Source organism: Hemicordylus capensis, chromosome 7 (genome assembly GCF_027244095.1).
Source record: "Hemicordylus capensis ecotype Gifberg chromosome 7, rHemCap1.1.pri, whole genome shotgun sequence".
Taxonomy (NCBI): Eukaryota; Metazoa; Chordata; class Lepidosauria; order Squamata; family Cordylidae; genus Hemicordylus; species Hemicordylus capensis.
In genome coordinates, this window is record NC_069663.1 from 10,055,386 (window position 1) to 10,075,440 (window position 20,055).

Here is a 20,055-nt window from a genome sequence, read left to right on the forward strand (position 1 = left end):
CTGGGAATCCCTGTTAGAGGGAAGACTACCTGAGAGCACCTCTGATTGCATGCCCCTAGAGTGCTTTCCAGAATCTTTGGCAAGATGCAGGGGTCTTCCCAGCTTTCAGGCCTGTAGGGCCTCAGTGTTCCTGAGGGTATTCCTGAGGGTTCCTGACCCCAACACTTTCCTGAGACTATGCATAAAAGAGTAGCAGTGGACTAGCTGTTTTTTAGGGAAGCTTGTCTATTGTTACTGACATTAGGAACGTAGCCTTCTACCGAGTCAGACCCTTGGTCCATCTAGCTCAGCATTGTCTGCACTGACTGGCAGCAGCTCTCCGAGGTTTCAGACAGGCGACTCTCCCAGCCCTACCTGGAGATGCTGCCAGGGACTGAACCTGGGACCTTCTGCATTTTCAGAATGTTCTACCACTGAGTTGCAGCCCCATCCCCTGAGAGGAATACCTTACAGCAGACAGTGCTCACATGTGGTCACCCATCCAAATGCAAACCAAGGGCAGACCCCTTCCCCCTTCCCAGGTTACTTGGAGCATAGTTGGGAAGCCATTGGCCTGCTCAGGAGGCCCAGATAAATGCTCGGGCTGCCTCTGCTTTGCAAGGGGGCTAATTCTGAAAGTCTGCTTCATGTGCTTAGGAGTGAATGCTTTCTTTTCTGCCCTTGCAGTGGCATGAGCTGGAGCTGGGGATGGGCGTCTGCTGGAAGCAGCATCTTAGCAGAATTCGGAAGCCTCCACTTAGAATTCCTGCACCTGTCTGAGCTGTCTGGAAATCCAGTGTACACTGAAAAGGCAAGTGCTTACACATCTCTCTCTCTCTCTCTCTCTCCCCCCCCCCCCCATTCTGGAGGTAATTCAGGCTTGTTATATGCTCCCACCCAGAACGGATCATCAGGAGCCTCGCACTGCCACACTAACCCACCCCTTGCCTTTTGGGTGGTGACTCACAATCAAACATGCCCAGCTGTGCCCGCTCTAGGCAGTGATGGTTGGTCTCTGACCGCAGCCCAGTAGCGAGCCTTCTGTCCGTTTGTCAGCAAAATCAGGAGCTCCGGCTTGCACAGGGCTGGCCAACGTAATAAGGACGACACAGACATTGTGGCTGCGAAGCCCTTGAAAGTCCCCATGTCTTGGAACACAAAGCCGGCTCTTTCTTGCATGCTTATGATCAGGCTTAGGCTTTGTGTGAGCAGCTGTGTTAACAGTGGCCTGTTTCCCAAAAGGCCGAATAGTCCATGAGCCAGGCCCATAAATGTTGGACATCAGTGTTAATGGAACTGTTGGCGGGGACCCCGAGCTATGTTTTAGGCTTGGGGGTGGGGTATTCGCTAGCTTGGGATGTAGCGGGCCTACCTTCAGAATAAATTTGTTTGAAGCTTTGGTCACTGAAAGAAATGAACAGAGAGGTTAAAGTCCAGAATTAAAATGAGGTTTATTGAACAGAAAATAATGGGTAAGTGCAACCATATTTAACTAGCAAGACCAACAAACAAAAGACCATGTTACAGCTCACAAGGTGGCAGTTTGGCTTGAGTTTCTGAATTAGGTTCACTCAATTGGTACCATCTCAAGGGACTAGTGCTCATAGGGATTTCTGGCACTGTCTACCCCCTTAGAGATGAAAAATGGATAATAGCGTTGTAGCACTGACAGCTTTTTGTGTGGTACCACCCCTTCTTTATTCCTACCCCAAAGCAATTAGGGTAAAATTGCAGTCACTTTTGCACAGACCAAAGAGTTAGGGCCAGGATTAGAATAACCATAAACACATTTCTGTGTTCTCTCCATGGAGTAATTTTTGGAAGGCATTCCTGCCAGTTTCCGTTTCCATTCCTTTGACAACATCGATAAAAATGTATAGTCGTTTTTGTGTTTTATTTTTGAACTTTTAAAAGTTTTTTGAAACACCATTATGCATTTGACCACTTCAGGCCCAATGGTCAGGACAATAAAAGCCCAAGAACACACTGAAAGCAGAAAGTATTGCAATGCTATTGACTATTTTCCACCTCTAGGAGTGTAGACCTTGTCAAAAAATCACAATGATCTTTTGTCCCCCACAAATGGCACTGACCACCCCAGCTGGCTCATCAGTAGGAGGCTCAAGGACCGCTCTCCCCAAACCCTTCAGCCATGCTGTAGAGGTAGCTGTTAATGGAGGTGATGGGTTAATGCTGAGAGCCATTTATGGTCCTAACTGCACATTATATATTATTGCTATGGAATTATTTCTTGTTTACACAGTCAGACAGGTGTTATTGACTGGTTTGTTTTATCCAGACATCGAGTCCTTCCCAAGGACCTGGGATGGCTGAATTTTATCATCAGTACCGTTGGTTATTATAGATATCATCGCAAAATATAGGCTATTCCCAGTAAAGCTGCTTTTTGTAATTGGCTGATGGTGATTTCTGTGGCCCCTATGGTGTTGAGGTGCTCTTCAAGGTCTTTTGGAACTGCACCCAGGGCGCCAATTACCACTGGGATTATTTTGGTCTTCTGCCACAGCCTTTCAAGTTCAATTTGTAGATCTTTGTATTTGGTGATTTTTTCTATTTCTTTTTCTTCTATTTTGCTATCCCCTGGTATTGCTAGGTCGATTATTTTCACTTGTTTTTCTTTCTTCTCAACTACAGTTATATCTGGTGTATTGTGTGGCAGATGTTTGTCTGTTTGTAGTCGGAAGTCCCATAATATTTTTACATCTTCATTTTCTACTACTTTTTCAATTTTATGCTCCCATCAATTTTTGGCTACAGGTAGCTTGTATTTTTTGCAGATGTTCCAGTGTATCATCCCTGCTACCTTGTCATGCCTTTGTTTGTAGTCAGTCTGTGCGATCTTTTTACAACAGCTGATTAGGTGGTCCACTGTTTCATCTGCTTCTTTACAAAGGCGGCACTTGCTGTTTGTTGTGGATTTTTTGACTTTTGCTCTTATTGCATTTGTTCTTAGTGCCTGTTCTTGCGCAGCCAGTATTAAACCCTCTGTTTCTTTCTTCAAGTTGCCATTCTTAAGCCATTGCCAGGTCTTGGTGATGTCTGATTTTCCACATATTGTGCAAATATTGACTATTATTATTGTTGTTGTTGTTGTTGTTTCGATTTCTATACCGCCCTTCCAAAAATAGCTCAGGGCAGTTTACAAAGAGAAATAACCATTAAATAAGATGGCTCCCTGTCCCCAAAGGGCTCACATTCTAAAACGAAACATAAGATAGACACCAGCAACATTCACTGGAAGTACTGTGCTGGGGGTGGATAGGGCCAGTTACTCTCCCCCTGCTAAATAAAGAGAATCACCACGGTAAAAGGTGCCTCTTTGCCCAGTTAGCAGTCTTCTTTCAAGGATTATTGGAGTTTCTTAAGAACCACATTTCACTCATAATCGTTACTGTTGGATTTTACCTTGAGATTTTATTCCAGTGATCCTGTAACTGTGTGTGCAGGAGAGGAACTCTAGTGTATAGGTGGATTTCGTTATCCGTAGATTCCATATCTACAGATTCGCGTATCCGCGGTCAGGAAAAAGGCACCTGACTTCGGCAAACATGCAGTGGGGGACAACCGTGCCGACCTCACGTATCCATGGGTTGGAGGTGGGCAGAAATGACTGTGGAGGTCATTTCCTGCCGCCATTTTCTTTGATGGAGCCACAAAATGGCTCACGTCTTTGTAAAAAAAAAAATAGGAAAACAAACAATTTTTGGCTAGTTTGGGAACACAGCACAACTAATGGGGAGCCACAGAGCACAGTGAGAAGCTTCCCCCTGTGAAATTTGGCCAGTTTTCAGCCAACTGGCAACCTTACCCCTGTGATCCTATAGATCCCATGATTTGGTATTCGCAGTTTCCATATCCACGGCTGCAGCCCGGAACAGAACCCCCGCAAATATCGAGGTTCTCCTGTTGGCTCCATATGTAAAGCTCCATACACATACACATACACACTGGCATGGTCACTCAAATAACCCACCCCAAGGAAGAGAAATTGTTCCTGGTAGAATTGGAACCAGTCCCTCAAGGCCAACAAATGGATCGGCCCAGAATGCCGTTTGTGGCACAAAATGCTCTGCTTGTTCTCTCTGCTGCTTTAATGAAGTAGCCCCAGGGCAGCTGTTCCCAGGCTAGATCTGCTGCTCAGAAAGCAGCCAGCCGCCTGCTAGGTGCTTGGGGCATGGCAGAAGCTCATAGGAAGGCAACTGGAAAAGGGAGGATAAGATGTGAGAGGCTTGCAAGGGGAAGTCTGGTGCAAACAATAGTAGAGCAAGGGGGAGACACAAAAGTAACAGCAAATGAATGAGAAGTTGGAAACCAGGGAGACCACATGGGGAAGATAAGGAATGAATAGAACTGAATAGTCGGCTGCATGAAAATGAAGTGCACTATGGAATAGAATGAACCGGAAAGAGTATGGGAGGAGAGGAAGATAAAAGAAAGGAAACTGGGTTGGGAGGGAAAGGCAAAACCTGAAATCAGAGGAGAAATACACCAGGGGGAAAGGGAAGCTTGGGAGAAGGGCCACACTTCAATCTACGATTCACTCCATATGCCTTCTTCTTAAGGTACAGATAGGTGAATAGGGACAGGCCTGTGTTTCTTGCCCAGGGGTGGGTGAGAAGGCTCCTTAATACTTTTCCAAGAGGCCAATTAAATCTCCATTCTGTTACCAAGGCCTAGCCAATCAATACGTTTGAGAACCTGCTTGTTAATGGACTCACCCACCCAGAACATGCAGATTAAAGCCGAAGCTGTGTGAGAAAACAAAGCACAGGAGGAGGCTGTTGCAAATGGCCATCCGGAGGGAAATGAGCTTTCAAACAGCAAATCAACTCTTTAGCTCTTAGCCAGAGACTTATGGGGTTTTTAATTGGAGCCTTGTCCATCTGCATTTGTGCTCAGACGTGTCATTTACAGGCAACATTCTTCAGTTGAGCCTGTATATCACAATCATTTATGCAGAACAGGTTGTTTATAACTGAAGCCAGTTTTTCAGTTGACAGTGAGGCAGGTCTCACGATCTGTGAGACCCGCTTTTGCCTCTTTTGCGGTGAGAGTGGGCTAAGCCCGTTCTCCCCGCACACGATTCTGGCGGGAGCCCTGGGCAGCCAGATCGGCCGCCCACACGATTGACTGCTTCAGCCACCTAGGGGTTGGAGATCCCAGGTGACCCCTAGTTAGTCAAAGGTTTGTGGTGAAAGGGATCTTGGAGGGAATGCATGGGTAGTTGCTAGGCCACAGATTACAGTTGCTTGTTGACAGACTAAGTGCTTCCCTTATTGGGGGAACATAGGACAGTAATTCTGTGCTTCCTGCTGAAATAAGAGCCTCCTCATCTCTGACAACTTATTCCAATTTGCCCATGTCCTCCTGGACCCGGGGCCATGCAGAGCAACAAAGAACGTGGGGTTTTTTTGCAACTTCTGCTATGTACAGCCAGTTCACACAATCTTAAATTGGGTAGGGCAAGCTAGGAAGCTGTGCATGCTCTTACTTTCCAATCATATGCTAGCAAAAATCTAGGCAGGAGGAGCGGGTGAGTGATTAGCTGGGCGCTGGGTAGGACAGCTTTTTGTCCATTCTCGATAAAGTGCTGGGTTCAAGTGCAGGATAGGACGGCGCTGTCCTACCCAACTCCTAGCTCGCAGATGATAACTCTTCCCTCCTCCTACCTTGGATTTTATTAAAACATGATCGAAAATTAGGAGTCCTCACAGCTCCGAAGCAGGGTAGAACACTTGTTCTGCTCTATTTACGATTGTGTGAACTGGCTGGTAGCAGAAGTGCTAATTCCTTATCTCAAGAGTTCTCAAACTTGGTTCTCCAGATGTTGTTGTTGATGACTCCCATCATCTCCAGCCACAATGGGCTTGAGAACCCCAAACTTATTTAATATTCCTATAAGAAGGCTTCTATCTGTAGAAAAATAGAGCCAGAAAGCAAAGTGGCAGTAGCACTTATTAAAACTCGTGTTGGTTGGCAATTCTGAAGTTCCTAAACTTTTGTGGGGTTTATTTTCTTAAATTTTATAAATGGCTAGAAAAGGACCTCCTTTTCTCTCTCTCCATAGGTGATGAATATCCGGAAAGTCCTGAACAGGATTGAGAAGCCGCAAGGACTTTATCCGAACTTTTTAAGTCCGGTAACTGGGAACTGGGTGCAGCGTAAGTATTTAAGGCTCTGTCTGCTGAGCTGAAGAAATGCTTACTGGTCTGTGTCAGACTTTCCAATGCCTCTCACGGGTGTGAGAGCACCATGCCAAGAAAGTGTTACCCGCCAGATTAAAATCCTCACTGATGCTAATCAAGGAGCTCATTACATGGAGTGATTCAATCAAAGTCATTCTACTGAGCAGATGCAAAAGTCATCTCAGTCCTGTTCCCTGCCAAGTGTCTGTTAACAGCCTGACCAAAAAGACCACCTAGACCAAGCAGCAATTTCAAGAATAACAGAATCAGGCATATTTATTTTATTGATTTGATTTGATTTCTATACCGCCCTTCCAGAAATGGCTCAGGGCGGTTTACATAGAGAAATAATAAATAAATAAGATGGATCCCTGTCCCCAAAGGGCTCACAATCTAAAAAGAAACATAAAATAGACACCAGCAACAGTCACTGGAGGTCCTGTGCTGGGGATGGATAGGGCCAGTTACTCTCCCCCTGCTAAATAAAGAGAATCACCATGTTAGTGCCTCTTTGCCAAGTTAGCAGGCACATATATTGCCATTATTTCAATGACTATGGCCATAAGCAAGTTTTCAAGTTAATACTATATATGCCCATGCCCATTGGCTAGAGAAAATCTATAAGGCCATGTTCTTACAAAACCCTTAAATATTATATATAGTGTCTGAAACATGCAAAATGCATCAGTAACAGAATCCGCATTTTTTGACATTATTTCTGATTTTGTTACAGATGTATTTTGCACATTTCAGACACTATCTATAATAATGTATTTGATGGTTTTGTAAAAAATATGACCTTATAGTAGGTGTTCTCTTGCCAGTGGGCAAGAAAGATGACAAAAATGGGGCATGATATTGTTTGAGAAAATCATGCATGTTACAGAGAAAGTGAACAGAGAGAAGCTTTTCTCTCTCCTATAATGCAAGAACTTGGAGTCAGTAGTTGAAATTGGTTGGAAGTGGACTCGCACACAATGTACAATTAACCCAGGATGTGCTGGTGGCTGCTTACATTCATGAAGGAGGGGGGGGACCTCTGGACTATAGGAAGAAAGAAATGATAAATATGCACTGCATTTTTGTTTTGTATAAGGGCATTATAATATTAGCCGCTTTATTTTCTACTAGGCATTTAGCCCGTTAAATTAACGGGTGCTAGGAGGGGGCGGGGGGAGCGGGAGGGGGGGCTCCGCGGGGGTCCCTGGAGGTCGGCCCAGCCCGGTCCCCGCCCGGCGGCGCCCCCGCCTCTCCCCGGCACACTCACAACTCACTGAATCTGTTGCTCCCCCGGAGCCCGCCCGACTGGGACAGAGGCGGCGGCTGCTGTTGCTGCTGCTGAGACGACACTGGCTGCTGTTGGAGCGCAGCGGCGCCCGGCTCTCCGACGCGGCCCACCCGCTCTCATCCCGTCCCAGGCCCCCGCCAGCACCCCCGGCCACCGCCTCCTCCTCCGCTTCTCCCTCTCATGCTGCCTGCGCTGCGCCACGCCCGGCTAAACCCGACTGCCCTGCCTCCTTCGCCGCCATGCTCCAGCCAGGCCCTCACAGATTCATTCCCTCAGTCTCCGCTGCCGCCATCTTAACCACAGAGCTCAGGGGCTCTGTTGCGGCCTACGCGCTCGCCACGCATGCGCAGAACACCCAGCCTCTAGAGACACGGATGCAGATACCCAGACACGGACGCAGGTACCCTAGCCTTTTATTATATAGGATCCCCTTCCTAATGATCCCTAGCACGGAACTGGCCTTTTTCACAGCTGCCGCACATTCAGTCGACACTTTCAACGCGCTGTCCACCACGACCCCAAGATCCCTCTCCTGGTCAGACACCGACAGCTCAGATCCCATCAGCGTATACTTGAAGTTGGGGTTTTTCATCCCAATGTGCATCACTTTACACTTGCCAACATTGGACCGCATTTGCCATTTTGTCTCCCACTCACTCTGTTTGAGATCCTTTTGGAGCTCCTCACAATCCATTTTGGATTTCACTACCCAAAAGAGTTTGGTGTCATCTGCAAATTTGGCCACCTCGCTCCCTACCCCTACTTCTAGATCAGTTATGAATAAATTAAAACACACCAGTCCCAGGACAGATCCCTGGGGGACCCCACTTCTTACTTCCCTCCATTGTGAAAACTCTCCATTTATACCTATCCTCTGTTTCCTGTCTTTCAACCATTTAGCAATCCACACATGTACTTCTCCCCTTATCCCATGACTGCTAAGTTTCCTCAGGAGTCTTTAGGAACATAGGAACATAGGAAGCTGCCATATACTGAGTCAGACCATTGGTCCATCTAGCTCAGTATTGTCTTCACAGACTGGCAGTGGCTTCTCCAAGGCTGCAGGCAGGAATCTCTCTCAGCCCTTTCTTGGAGAAGCCAGGGAGGGGACTTGAAACCTTCTGCTCTTCCCAGAGCAGCTTCATCCCCTGAGGGGAATATCTTGCAGTGCTCTCACATCAAGTCTCCCATTCATATGCAACCAGGGCAGACCCTGCTTAGCTAAGGGGACAAGTCATGCTTGCTACCACAAGACCAGCTCTCCTCTCCTTTGATGAGGAACTTTGTCACCTGAGGCCAGCGAAATGCAGGGTGGATAGTCTCCCTCCAGGGTGGGGTCCCTCTGTTTTGGATAAGCCTCCAGACATGCAAGAAACAGAAGCCAGCTAATCTGAAAACCCCACCGCGTCTTAATCTGCATTTCACTTGGAAAGCATTGCATGTTAACAGGTGTATGGATCCAGATGATATGTCTTTTATTTATTGACTTAGCTACATTGTTAGTGTCCCTCTCCTCCAGTGCAATAGTCCTTGGGGTGGCTCACCAAGATGATGCAACTAATAAAACATTATAAAATTCAGTTAAAAACAAGACCCAATTAAAACTAGAACTACACATTAAAAATCTACTAGAAACAGGCAAAGAATAAAAACTGAAATGCCTATCTAAAAAGATGGGTCTTCAAGTGTGTGTGTTGTTGTTGTTTTAAGAAAACCCTGAGGGAGGGGGCATGGCGAAGCTCGTCCAAGATGGCATTCCAAACCTGAGGGGCCATGACCAAAAGGCTCTGCCTCTGGTTCGGTCAGTGGGGTGGGGCCATCAGCAGGGCCCAGTAAGTTGAATGGAGGGCCCTGGCAGGGCCCAGAAGCAAGCTGGTAACCAGTGAAGCTGCTGCAGGGTGAGTGCAGATATTGATATCTAGGTCTAAATAGCAGTGGAAATAAAATTGGGTTAAAATGATATGCACATCATCCTTGGCTACCCTGAAGAATCTATACTCAGTTTTGTTTTGTTTTTTAAACACCCCCCTTGTGTGCTTCAAAGTTATAAATCTGTCTGGCATTTTCTCAGGCAGATTTCTCTCAGGCAGAAACCTTCCTACTGCCAGAGCAGTATGGTCTGAAGAGGTAGCCTTGGAAAAGCTCTGCAGCTCTATATTCCAGGCACACCTCCACGCCTGGCCTTGTGGCTCTCTCTTTCATTCGCCTCCCCCTGTCGTCAATCTGCTAAGCCTATAGAAGTCTCCACAGGACTGTCATAGGTCACTCCAGGCAGAGAATCACAACTGCAACATTTAGATGGCCTCACCAGCTGCCAGAAGGTTCTGAACTTGCAATTCTGTCAAAGCACTTGCTTTTTTGCTGTGATGCTTACATCTGAGGCATATTCCCCATCTCTTGTAGTTCTGTGTTTCCCCCTCTGTGAGGAAAAGACACACAGCTGGTGGAGCTATATAACAATAAACAGGGCTGTGTATGGTACCATTCTGCGGGAATGCAGAATGTGGCACTGGGTCAGAAGTCAGCTTCCAGAGAATCTCTTTTATTTTAGCTGCATTCACACAATCATAGCAATCCTGGTTAAGAGTTAACCAGGATCGCCGAGCCCTGTGAAGCTGATTGAGAACCCAGATTTCTGGGCAATCCTGGTCAAACTGCTGTGGTTAAACTGTTATCTATCCTGGTTAAACCTGGTTTAACCACAGTAGTTTGACCAGGATTGCCTGGAAATTCTAGGTTCTCACAATCAGCTCCACAAGGCTCATTGATCCTAGTTAACTCTTTAACCAGGATTGACATGATTGTTTGTATGCAGCCATGTTTTGTTCAAAAAGCAAATTTCTAGCCCTCAGGGTTACAAAACTTTGCTTGGAAGTGTGTGGGCAATATCCTATTAAATCTCAGAAGCCAGTGAAGGTATAGAATAAAACCTTTTTAGTAGTCATGAGGTAGAGCTTCATTGCCATATGCATGTGTGTTTAATGTATGAGTGATCAACAGATTAACAGAATTAACAGGAGCAGGGGCGGCCCTTTCATGAGGCAAGAGGAGGTGGTTACCTCAGATGGCAAATTATTGGGGCATCAGCAGGACGGCAGGTTGCCCACCACCACTGGAGCAGCTCTTCAGGACCGATCTGATCCTTCCAAGCTTTGCAAGGAGTGCCTCTCATACTCCTTGCAAAGCTTGCAGGAAGCATGAGGCCCTCCTCCCTGCACCACTTTCAGAACTTGCAAGGGTCGGTTTTAAAAACGTGCTGGACTCCATCAGGGTGATGGGGTAAGGTAGCATTTGGCACTCTGTCTCGGGCAGATCTTGGGCACCCCTGTGTGCAGGCCAGCCACCCTTCAGTACACGTCTCCCAATGCAGCTTACAGTCAAAGCAACCGAGTAATGTTAAGTATAAGACTGGTACAGATATCAGAAGCAGTAAACCCATAAAATCCAGCAAATGCCATAAAACACAACTGACCTCCTATAAAGCATGTTGGAATGCCTGGACAAATAGCAAAGTCTTTACCTAGAACCAAAAAGAAACCAGAACAGGTGCCTCCCGAGCTTCTCCAGGGAGAGCATTTCAGATACAAGGACTGTTTTAATGTTTCTGTGTGAACCACCTCGTGATTGTTTTAAAGAAAGGCGGTATACAAATTTAACAATCAAACAAACAAACAAACAAACAAAATTCTCTCTGGTCACTACCTGCCTAACTCTGGGTTCTGGCAGGGTGGGGTGGGGTGGAGGGCCTATGGCAAATGAGGTGTTCAGGCAAGCTTGTAGTAGGTGGTGGTCCTTGGACATATTTGGCAGAAGACTCTGTAGAGAAGGGGAGGCCACTGTGATTCGAACCACCTCCGAAGCCTCAAACCACTGATTCGAACCACCTCCGAAGCCTCAAACCACTGATTCGAACCACCTCCGAAGCCTCGAACCACTGATTCGAACCACCTCCGAAGCCTCAGGAACCTCTGGGGAGCTGGAAGTACCAATGGCTTAAGCCTCTCAAGCCAGCAGTCCCCAAAGTCCCAAGTAGAGCTGCAGTTTTCAAGCTGAGCTGGCCCATCCCTTCCCTGCCTGCTGCTACAGGGCTCCTGAAGAACCATCCTGAGAAGACAAGCAGCCTGTTAGAGTTCAGCCTGAACAGATTTAGCTTCTTTAAAAGCATTTTTGTTGTTTGTCTTATTTAATGTGCTTTTACTGATTTGATTTCATTCACAATATTTATGTAAGCATATCTGTTTAATATGCTTTTAACTGATATAGGTTGTTTTAATATTTTTATGTAAACTATTGTGAAGTTTGTCTGAAAAACAGCATATGTAACTGCCTAATCCAGGGATTCTCAAATTTGTGTCCCCGGATCTTGTTGGACTGCAACTCCCATCATCCTCAGCCACAATGGCCAAAGGTCATTGCGGCTGGGGATGATGGGAGTTGAAGTCCAACAACTTCCAGGGACTCAAGTTTGAGAACCCCTGGCCTAATATAAGCAAACAGTTTATTGACTAAATTAATCTATTAAAAACTTTATGATGGACTAAAATGTTGCCCATAATTGATTGGGCAACAGATTTTTTAAAAATATGTGTTTTTATCAGAAGTACTTACAAAAACCAAAGAAGTACTTTCATACACCATCTTAGAAGAGCCAGTTTCCCTTTCTATGCACAGAGGAGGGAATTCCTCTTTTGAGTAGTGCCTGGCATACATAATCTAAGCATGCTGTATTTTTCAAAATGATTGTTTTCATTCCTAGGCAAACTTGTGCAGAAAATTATCAATGGATTCAATATAAGATTTCTTAAATTGGTTGGTAACCCTAGTCACAAGGCAGTGCTTTATTCTTTTCACCTCTGCAGACCATGTTTCCATCGGAGGCCTTGGGGACAGTTTTTATGAATACCTGATCAAATCTTGGTTGATGTCAGGCAAGACTGATACGGAAGCTAAAAACATGTATGACAATGCACTAGAGGTAAGAAGGGATGCGCAATTTCTTCTCCAGTTCTGTTTCTTGAAGAGAATATTTATACTAAGCTGACAGCTGGTGCAGAATTTTAAACCTTATGTGGTTTGGGTTCTAATCTCTCCTCATCCTGAAGTCACTGAGTGGCCTTAGGCTAGTCACTTTTTCAGCCTCAAGGTGGATATAACCTTTTTGTAGAGTTAGGGGCCTGTTTGAAAGTCCCTTTTCTGTCTCTTTCTGTCCCAAGGTGAGTTCTGAAAAAAACAGGTCTGCACATTTTTAGTGTGGTTACGTTTGAACTGGAGAAATGATCACACTTGAGACCCAGTGTGGTGTAGTGCCTAGAGTGTTGGACTTTGAGGAGGATGTGAATTCACATCTCCACTCAGCTATGAATCTCGCTGTCTCTCTGCCTATTGACAGTATTGTATCAATCAGTCAATCAATCATCTTTATTATTGTCAAAGACCAGCATAAGATAGAGCAGTAGAGCACGATTCAAAATAATAAAATGATAATAAAAACAAATTATGGAAACATAAAACTATATTACTTTAATAGTATAAAGCCATATTATAATCCTATAAAGCTACTATCCTTAGAAAAGAGGGTACTGTAGCTATGAGATTATTGAACAGCTATATTTTAAAAATTGTGAACATATAAAAAATGAAATCTATAGGATGCAAAAGTGGTGACTAAAATGGGGCATATAAAATAAGGCATCTTAAATAGGAACACTAAAAAAGATAAAATAGTCAGTGATTTAGAACTATTCAGAGGGAAGTGAATGCAAAGGAATGCCCTGGCAGTCATGACTCAACGATCCTACTCGCTACCACACAGAACGTGGCAGTGTTATTCTTGAAGTACGGGTCTTCATCCAAAAGCAGCAACTGGCTATAGACATGGTTGGGACAGCCAGGGTACTTGAAAAGTAGCAGAAATATAAGCTTGGCCTGAATGTCTCTGTAAAAGGGGCAAAAGAGGATTACATGTTCTGTGGTCTCTACCTCCCCAGTGTCACAGGGACAAAGTCTCTCTGCAATTGGGATCTTTCTGCATTTGCCTTCCAGTACAGCGGAGGGAAGGGCATGACAAGGGTGTAAGCCCCTCTGTGGCTTGGGATTTCTAGCTGTGACAGGTACGTGGCAGGGGAGGCAGAGTATCTGATCCTTTCAGAGGACAGGAAGGATGGAACCCTGCCTAGGTCAGCCTGGCGCTCAGTGTCCATTATCCTCTGTTTGATTTGGGGCACGCTTTTCCAAATTTTTTGGTACTTATGTGAATCCCTGTATTTAAATAAAGTAGATGCTGCTGTTCAGGCAGAAATGTGTGTGCTTTCCTTCAATACACGTTCTCTTCTTCCCCAATACTGTTAAACCTAGGCCATAGAAAAAAACTTGGTGAAGAAGTCGGCCGGAGGACTCACCTACATTGCAGAGTGGCGAGGGGGCATCTTGGACCACAAGATGGGCCATTTGGCCTGTTTCTCGGGCGGCATGATTGCGCTTGGAGCAGAGCACGCGGTGGAGGAGCAGAAGCAGCACTACATGGATCTTGCTGCAGAAATCACACACACCTGCCACGAGTCCTACGACCGCTCAGGTAGGAGTCAGGCATTTTGTGAAGAAGACCAGTGTAGAGCCAAGGAGGAGAGCTGGTCTTGTGGTAGCAAGCATGGCATGGCCCCCTTTGCTAAGCAGGGTCCACCCTGAATTGCATCTCTGGTGGGAGACGACATGTGTTCCTATACGCTTTCCTTTGGGAGTGTGAAGGAAATGCATTTTTAAGCATCACATAAAAATATGCTTGGGCCAGGGCTCTCCGGGTGCTGAAAACAGGCATCTTGTCGTTTGCACATTCTATATTTTCTGCTCCCAGAACTAGTGTGCACACAGCAGTCATATTTGCCATGTTAAGTGCATTGCTGCCTTTTGCCACACTCCTTTCCCAGGTGATCTGCTAAAGTGTCTGACTCCACACTGCCAGGTGGGAAAGGCAGTCTGCGCTCTGGATGGACGGCCCCCCCTGTGGGGCTAGCAGGGCACACGCTTGCTGAGGTTAACTGCTTGAAATATTCAGTCACTTCCAGAGTGCTTAACCCTCCGTGTCTAAAGAGAGAGAGAGGTGCCCTCCAGGTCTGTTCCCCCGAGATGAGAGAAAAGCAACTGAGCATACAGAAGGAGGGCCTGGAACGCTAGTGTGCAAGTTAAATTGACAAGCAGCAGGCCCTGTCGAGACTGGGGGTGCCTTTTTGCTCCACTGAAGTGAAAAGGTGAGGAGGGACCATACTGAATACCGTATTGACGCAAATAGAAGATCACCCTGAGTTTAAGACGATCCCCCCCCTTAAAAAAATATTGATTAAATATAGATTATACTGTTTTATTTATTGTTTTATTTATTTATTATTTTATTTATTTATTCGATTTCTATACCGCCCTTCCAAAAATGGCTCAGGGTGGTTTACACAGAGAAATAATAAACAAATAAGATGGATCCCTGTCCCCAAAGGGCTCATAATCTAAAAGAAACATAGACACCAGCAACAGTCACTGGAGGTACTGTGCTGGGAGTGGATAGGGCCAGTTACTCTCCCCCTGCTAAATAAAGAGAATCACCACGTTAAAAGGTGCCTCTTTAGTAAGTTAGCAGGGGGTAGTGGTTTAGTGTTTACCCAAAAGAAAGAGGACCCTTTAAGATGAACCCCCACCCCGCACACAAATTCTAACATCAAAAAACTTGGGGGAAACCTAGTCTTGGATTCAGCTCAGAGGTAGAGCACATGCTTTACATGCAGAAGCTTTCAGGTTCCATCCTGACTTCTCCCAGTAGGGCTAGGAAATACCTGGATGACTCCCTAGAGAACTATTGGCTGACAGTGTAGACAAAACTAAACGTATCAATGGTCTTAATAGGAGCTGTGGCTCGATGTGGTAGAGCAGTCTGTGTGCTTTGCATCCAAAAGGTCCCAAGTTTGAACACAGGAAGCTGCTATATACCGAGTCAGACCCTTGGTCCATCTAGCTCAGTATTGTCTTCACAGACTGACAGCGGCTTCTCCAAGGTTGCAGGCAGGAATCTCTCTCAGCCCTATCTTGGAGATGCTGCCAGGGAGGGAACTTGAAATCTTCTGCTCTTCCCAGAGTGGCTCCATCCTCTGAGGGGAATATCTTACAGTGCTCACACATCAAGTCTCTCATTCATATGCAACCAGGGTGGACCCTGCTTAGCTAAGGGGACATGTCATGCTTGCTACCACAAGACCAGCTCTCCTCCTCTGGTTCCTGGCATCTCCAGGGAGGGCTGAGAAAAATGGTTCTCTGCTATCCTGGGGAGCCCTGTCAGTACAGATAATACTAGGTATATGCACAAACTGTGGTTCGAACACTTTTTGGGCAGGGGGACCTGGACCTTTTAAGAAAAAGGAGATCAGGTCCTTACCTGCTCTCCGTTGGCCCATGCATCTTCCTGCTGGGGTGGCACGGATCCCAATAACCCCCGCAGGGTGCCAGCATGCACATGGTGTCCGCACATGCGCATGCACCAGTTGTGCAGTCAAGCACCCATGCAGGGCTGGGTACAGGTCTGAAAAATTATTTCTGACTACTAGTTGCCAGCATATCTTTATTTGTTGGGGTTTTTTTTAAAGGAACCATCCCATTCAAATCTTAAGAAATACTAATGCTTCCTAGATGTGTCGTGCACTGACGTAACTTCTCTGAATGTCTAATGTGCTCCTTTGCTAGATTCGAAGCTGGGCCCAGAAGCTTTTCGCTTTGATTCCGGCTCCGAAGCCATGGCCACCCGCTTCAGTGATCGCTATTACATTCTGCGCCCTGAAGTCGTCGAGAGTTACCTGTACATGTGGAGGCTGACTCATGACCCCAAATACAGGCAGTGGGGCTGGGAGGTTGTACAGGTATGATCATCAAACAGCCACTATGAACCACCGTTTGCTTGGCTTAGAAACAGGCAATGTGGAATTGTGATACCACCGCTTGCTGTCTCCTCTTGGGTGAGGGGGGCAATGCTCCCCTTGAGGATTAGGTGCCGGTAGGGCACAGTGGGTTGGTTCACATGATCATTATTAGGGTAGGAGACCAGTGTTCCCTCTAACAGGGATCCCCAGATGTTGTTGACTCCAACTCCCAGAATCCCCAAGCAAAAGCCATTGCAGCTGGGGATTCTGGGAGTTGTAGTCAACAACAGCTGGGAATCCCGGTTAGAGGGAACACTATAGGAGACCCATCCTACCCAGGTTCAGGAGCTGTGTGTGCTGTGCTCCCATTTTCTGATCATCTGCGAGTAAAAGGCAAGGTAGGAGGGGAAAGGTGATAATCTGCTAAGCAGCAGCATTGCCGGAGGACTTTTCCCCACCTCATTAAAGAGATGGGTACAGCGGCTGTGTGTGATGGAGCTGCTGCTTAGCACATGGTCACTTCCTCACCCCCCTGCCTTGCTTTTTGCTCGCAGATGATTGGAAAACAGAAGCACGCACCACTCCTGAACATGTGTAGGATGTGTCTCCTACCCTAATAATGATCACATGAACCAGCCTAATATCTTAACAAATATCTTAACAAAGGACAAGTGTCTGATTTAGAGATATGATTCCATAATTTGAATTCTTTATTGGCTTTCAGGAGAGCCCTCAAAACCTCTCTGTTTGGCCTGGCCTTCCAGGGTTTTTAAATGGTGGAAAAACTGTTTTAATGTTGTAACCTGGTTTTTCAGGGTTTTTAAACTGTTCTGATTGTTTTAATTGTTGTTGTTTTATGGTGTTTTATAATCTCTGTTTTAACTATTAATTGATTTTAATGGTTTTGTTTTAATTGTAAACTGCCCTGAGCCATTTTGGAAGGGCGGTATAAAAATTGAATAAATAATAATAATTATGAGGGGTCTGTGAACCTTTTCCCCATGCAGACACTTCAGTGCTGCTGAGGCATTCCTTTTCCTCAATCTGCTGGAGGCACTGTGCTGTCATATGGCACCTAATAGCGTTAAACCCCCCATTAGAATCCTGCAGCACCCATCCCTGCAGCAAAAGCGGATGGCATCCCATGGCTTCAGAAACCTAGGGACTAGCACCTTGTAGAATGTAAGCTTTATTAACTGCTATAATGTAAGAATGCATAGGACTGTTTTCTTAGACTCTTGGGTCTTCAGGAATCAAAGGTCTTCAGCCAGAATGCAGCCTCTGTAAAACCTGAAGCCAAGCTGTAAACTTAGAAGAGTACATTGATTATGATGCTCATTTGCTGCTCTGCTGTTACTGGAAAAGATTTGTCTGTCTTCTCTCCCCACTCCCCCACCCCAACCAGGCACTTGAGCAATATTGCCGAGTAGAAGCTGGTTTCTCTGGGATCCGTGATGTTTATTCCACCACCCCAAGTCATGACAACATGCAACAAAGTTTTTTCCTGGCAGAGACATTAAAGTAAGTCCCCAACACTGCAAACATCTCTGGGCAGAAAGAAGCTTGGGATGCAGGAAGGGGTTCTTGTGAAAGGATGAGGAGAAATCGGGAGCCAGCTGGGGAGATTAGCAGGCCCTTAGCCCCCTGGTGGCATGGTGTGTATGTGCCACACCAAAAAATTCTCTTTCTTCCCCAGCCTCACTGACTGTTTTCACTGAACATTTTATAACTTGCCTCCCCTGACTTCTGCAATCCACCCCCAAAAAATTTTGAGGCTGGTTACAGACCTGGAGGTTGGTACCATCTGTAGGGATGAATGTTCCTTGTGATTTTTGACAATGTCTGTACTCCAGAGATGGAAAACAGATGATAGCATAGCAATACTTTCAGCTTTCAGTGTATTATCATACTTTCATTGTCTTGAACATCGGGCCTGCACCAGTCAAATTTGCAATGGTGCATTTTATATTGATTGATTGATTGTTTGATTACATTTTTATACCACCCCATCCAAAGGCTCTGGGCGGTGCACAACAAAAGTTTTAAAAGGACAAAAACTACTATAAAACATTTTATGTCAAAGGAATGGAAATGATAATTGGCAAGAATGTTGGCAGGAATGTTCTCCAAAGATTACTCCATGGAAAGAATACAACAGTTTTTTAATTGTTTCCTTAACCCTGACCCTAACGTTTTGCTCTGTGCAAAAATGACTGCCGTTTTACCCTAAACTCCAAGATAGGGCTGAGAGAGACTCCTGCCTGCAGCCTTGGAGAAGCCGCTGCCAATCTGTGTAGACAGTACTGAGCTAGATGGACCTATGGCCTGACTCAGTATATGGCAGCTTCCTATGTTTGAGGGTAGGGATAAAGAGGGGATGGTAACACACAAAAAGCTGGAAGTGCAACAACGTGATCACCTATTTCCCATCTCTGGAGGGGTGAACATTACCAAAAACCACTATCGGCATCCATCCCCTGAGATGGTACTGCTGGCCAGAATTTATGGGCTTGGTTTCAGCCTCAGGAGAAATCCCGCAGTGCCAAATGCACAAGTTTAGGGGGTGGGCTTGGCTTTTTCCGTTCCTTGGATCTGTTAGAGAGGCTTAGAGTGTGCTTTGGAGTAAATCAACACGATTCCACGTATTGCTGAATGCCTCTTTTGTGGACTGCTTTCCTTACAAGCTTTGTTGAATGGAACTACTTAGGGACTTAACATCTAAAGCAGTGCCAGGTGCTTTGTTTGCAAGGGGCTGAGGGGCTGGTTCACTTTTGCTTACAGACAGTATACAAAAAGAGATCACAGCATCTTCGCAGCACTGTGAACCTCTTTTTGACTCTAGCAAACCAGCAAATCTAATGTTGCCATATGCTCTTCCCTAGTGGCTTGCCTGCCTGTTGCTTCTGCTGCTGCAGCTTACTCATTCTTCTGTTGGGAAAGGAAGTACCCTGCAGCCAGTTGGCTGAGACAGAAGGAGGCTGCTGCACCACTTCTAGCTCAGGCACTTGGCTGCAGGCACTTTCCTTGCCCACTTAGAAACATAGGACTTTAGAGTCAGAAGGGTTCATGGCTTCGGGTCCTACCCCCTGCGTAGTGAAGGGAACCCCTACTGCAGGGGTTCCCAACTTGTGGTCCTCCAAATGTTGCTGAACTACAACTCCCATCCTCCTCAGCCACAATAAATTGTACCTGGAGATGATAGGAACATAGGAAGCTGCCATATGATGAGTCAGGCCTTTGGTCCATCTAGCTCAGTATTGTCTACCCAGACTGGCAGCAGCTTCTCCAAGGTTGCAGTCAGGACTCTCTCTCAGCCCTAGCTTGGAGATTCTGCCAGGGAGGGAACTTTGAACCTCTGATGCTCTTCCCAGAGTGGCTCCATCCCCTAAAGGGAATATCTTACAGTGCTCAAACGTGTAGTCTCCCATTGATATGCAGACCCTGCTTAGCTAAGGGGACAAGGTATGCTTGCTGCCACAAGACCAGCTCTCCTCTCCAAGTGGTTGTTCAGCTCCATGATGGGAGTTGTTGTTCAGCAACATCTGGAGGACCACAGGTGAAGGGAACCCCTGCGCTGCAGCATTCATGACAAATGCCCATTCAGCCTCTCTCTGATGACCTCAAGCAACTCATTGCTCACTACTGCACGAGGCAGGCCGCCGAACAGCTCGTACAGTTAGGAAATCCTTCC

The 20,055-nt window shown here is 46.0% G+C and overlaps 1 protein-coding gene across 2 annotated transcripts in view; it reads left to right on the top strand.

Annotated features, from left to right (window-relative positions):
* MAN1C1 (mannosidase alpha class 1C member 1) overlaps positions 1-20,055 on the top strand; it is a 207,296-nt gene that overhangs the window by 182,153 nt on the left and 5,088 nt on the right. For both annotated transcript variants that reach the window (XM_053268110.1, XM_053268109.1), the window contains exons 6-11: positions 667-790; positions 6,068-6,161; positions 12,333-12,448; positions 13,828-14,047; positions 16,192-16,364; positions 17,770-17,885. In XM_053268110.1, the coding sequence (XP_053124085.1) occupies positions 667-790; positions 6,068-6,161; positions 12,333-12,448; positions 13,828-14,047; positions 16,192-16,364; positions 17,770-17,885 (843 nt within the window). The remainder of the gene's footprint in view (positions 1-666; positions 791-6,067; positions 6,162-12,332; positions 12,449-13,827; positions 14,048-16,191; positions 16,365-17,769; positions 17,886-20,055) is intronic.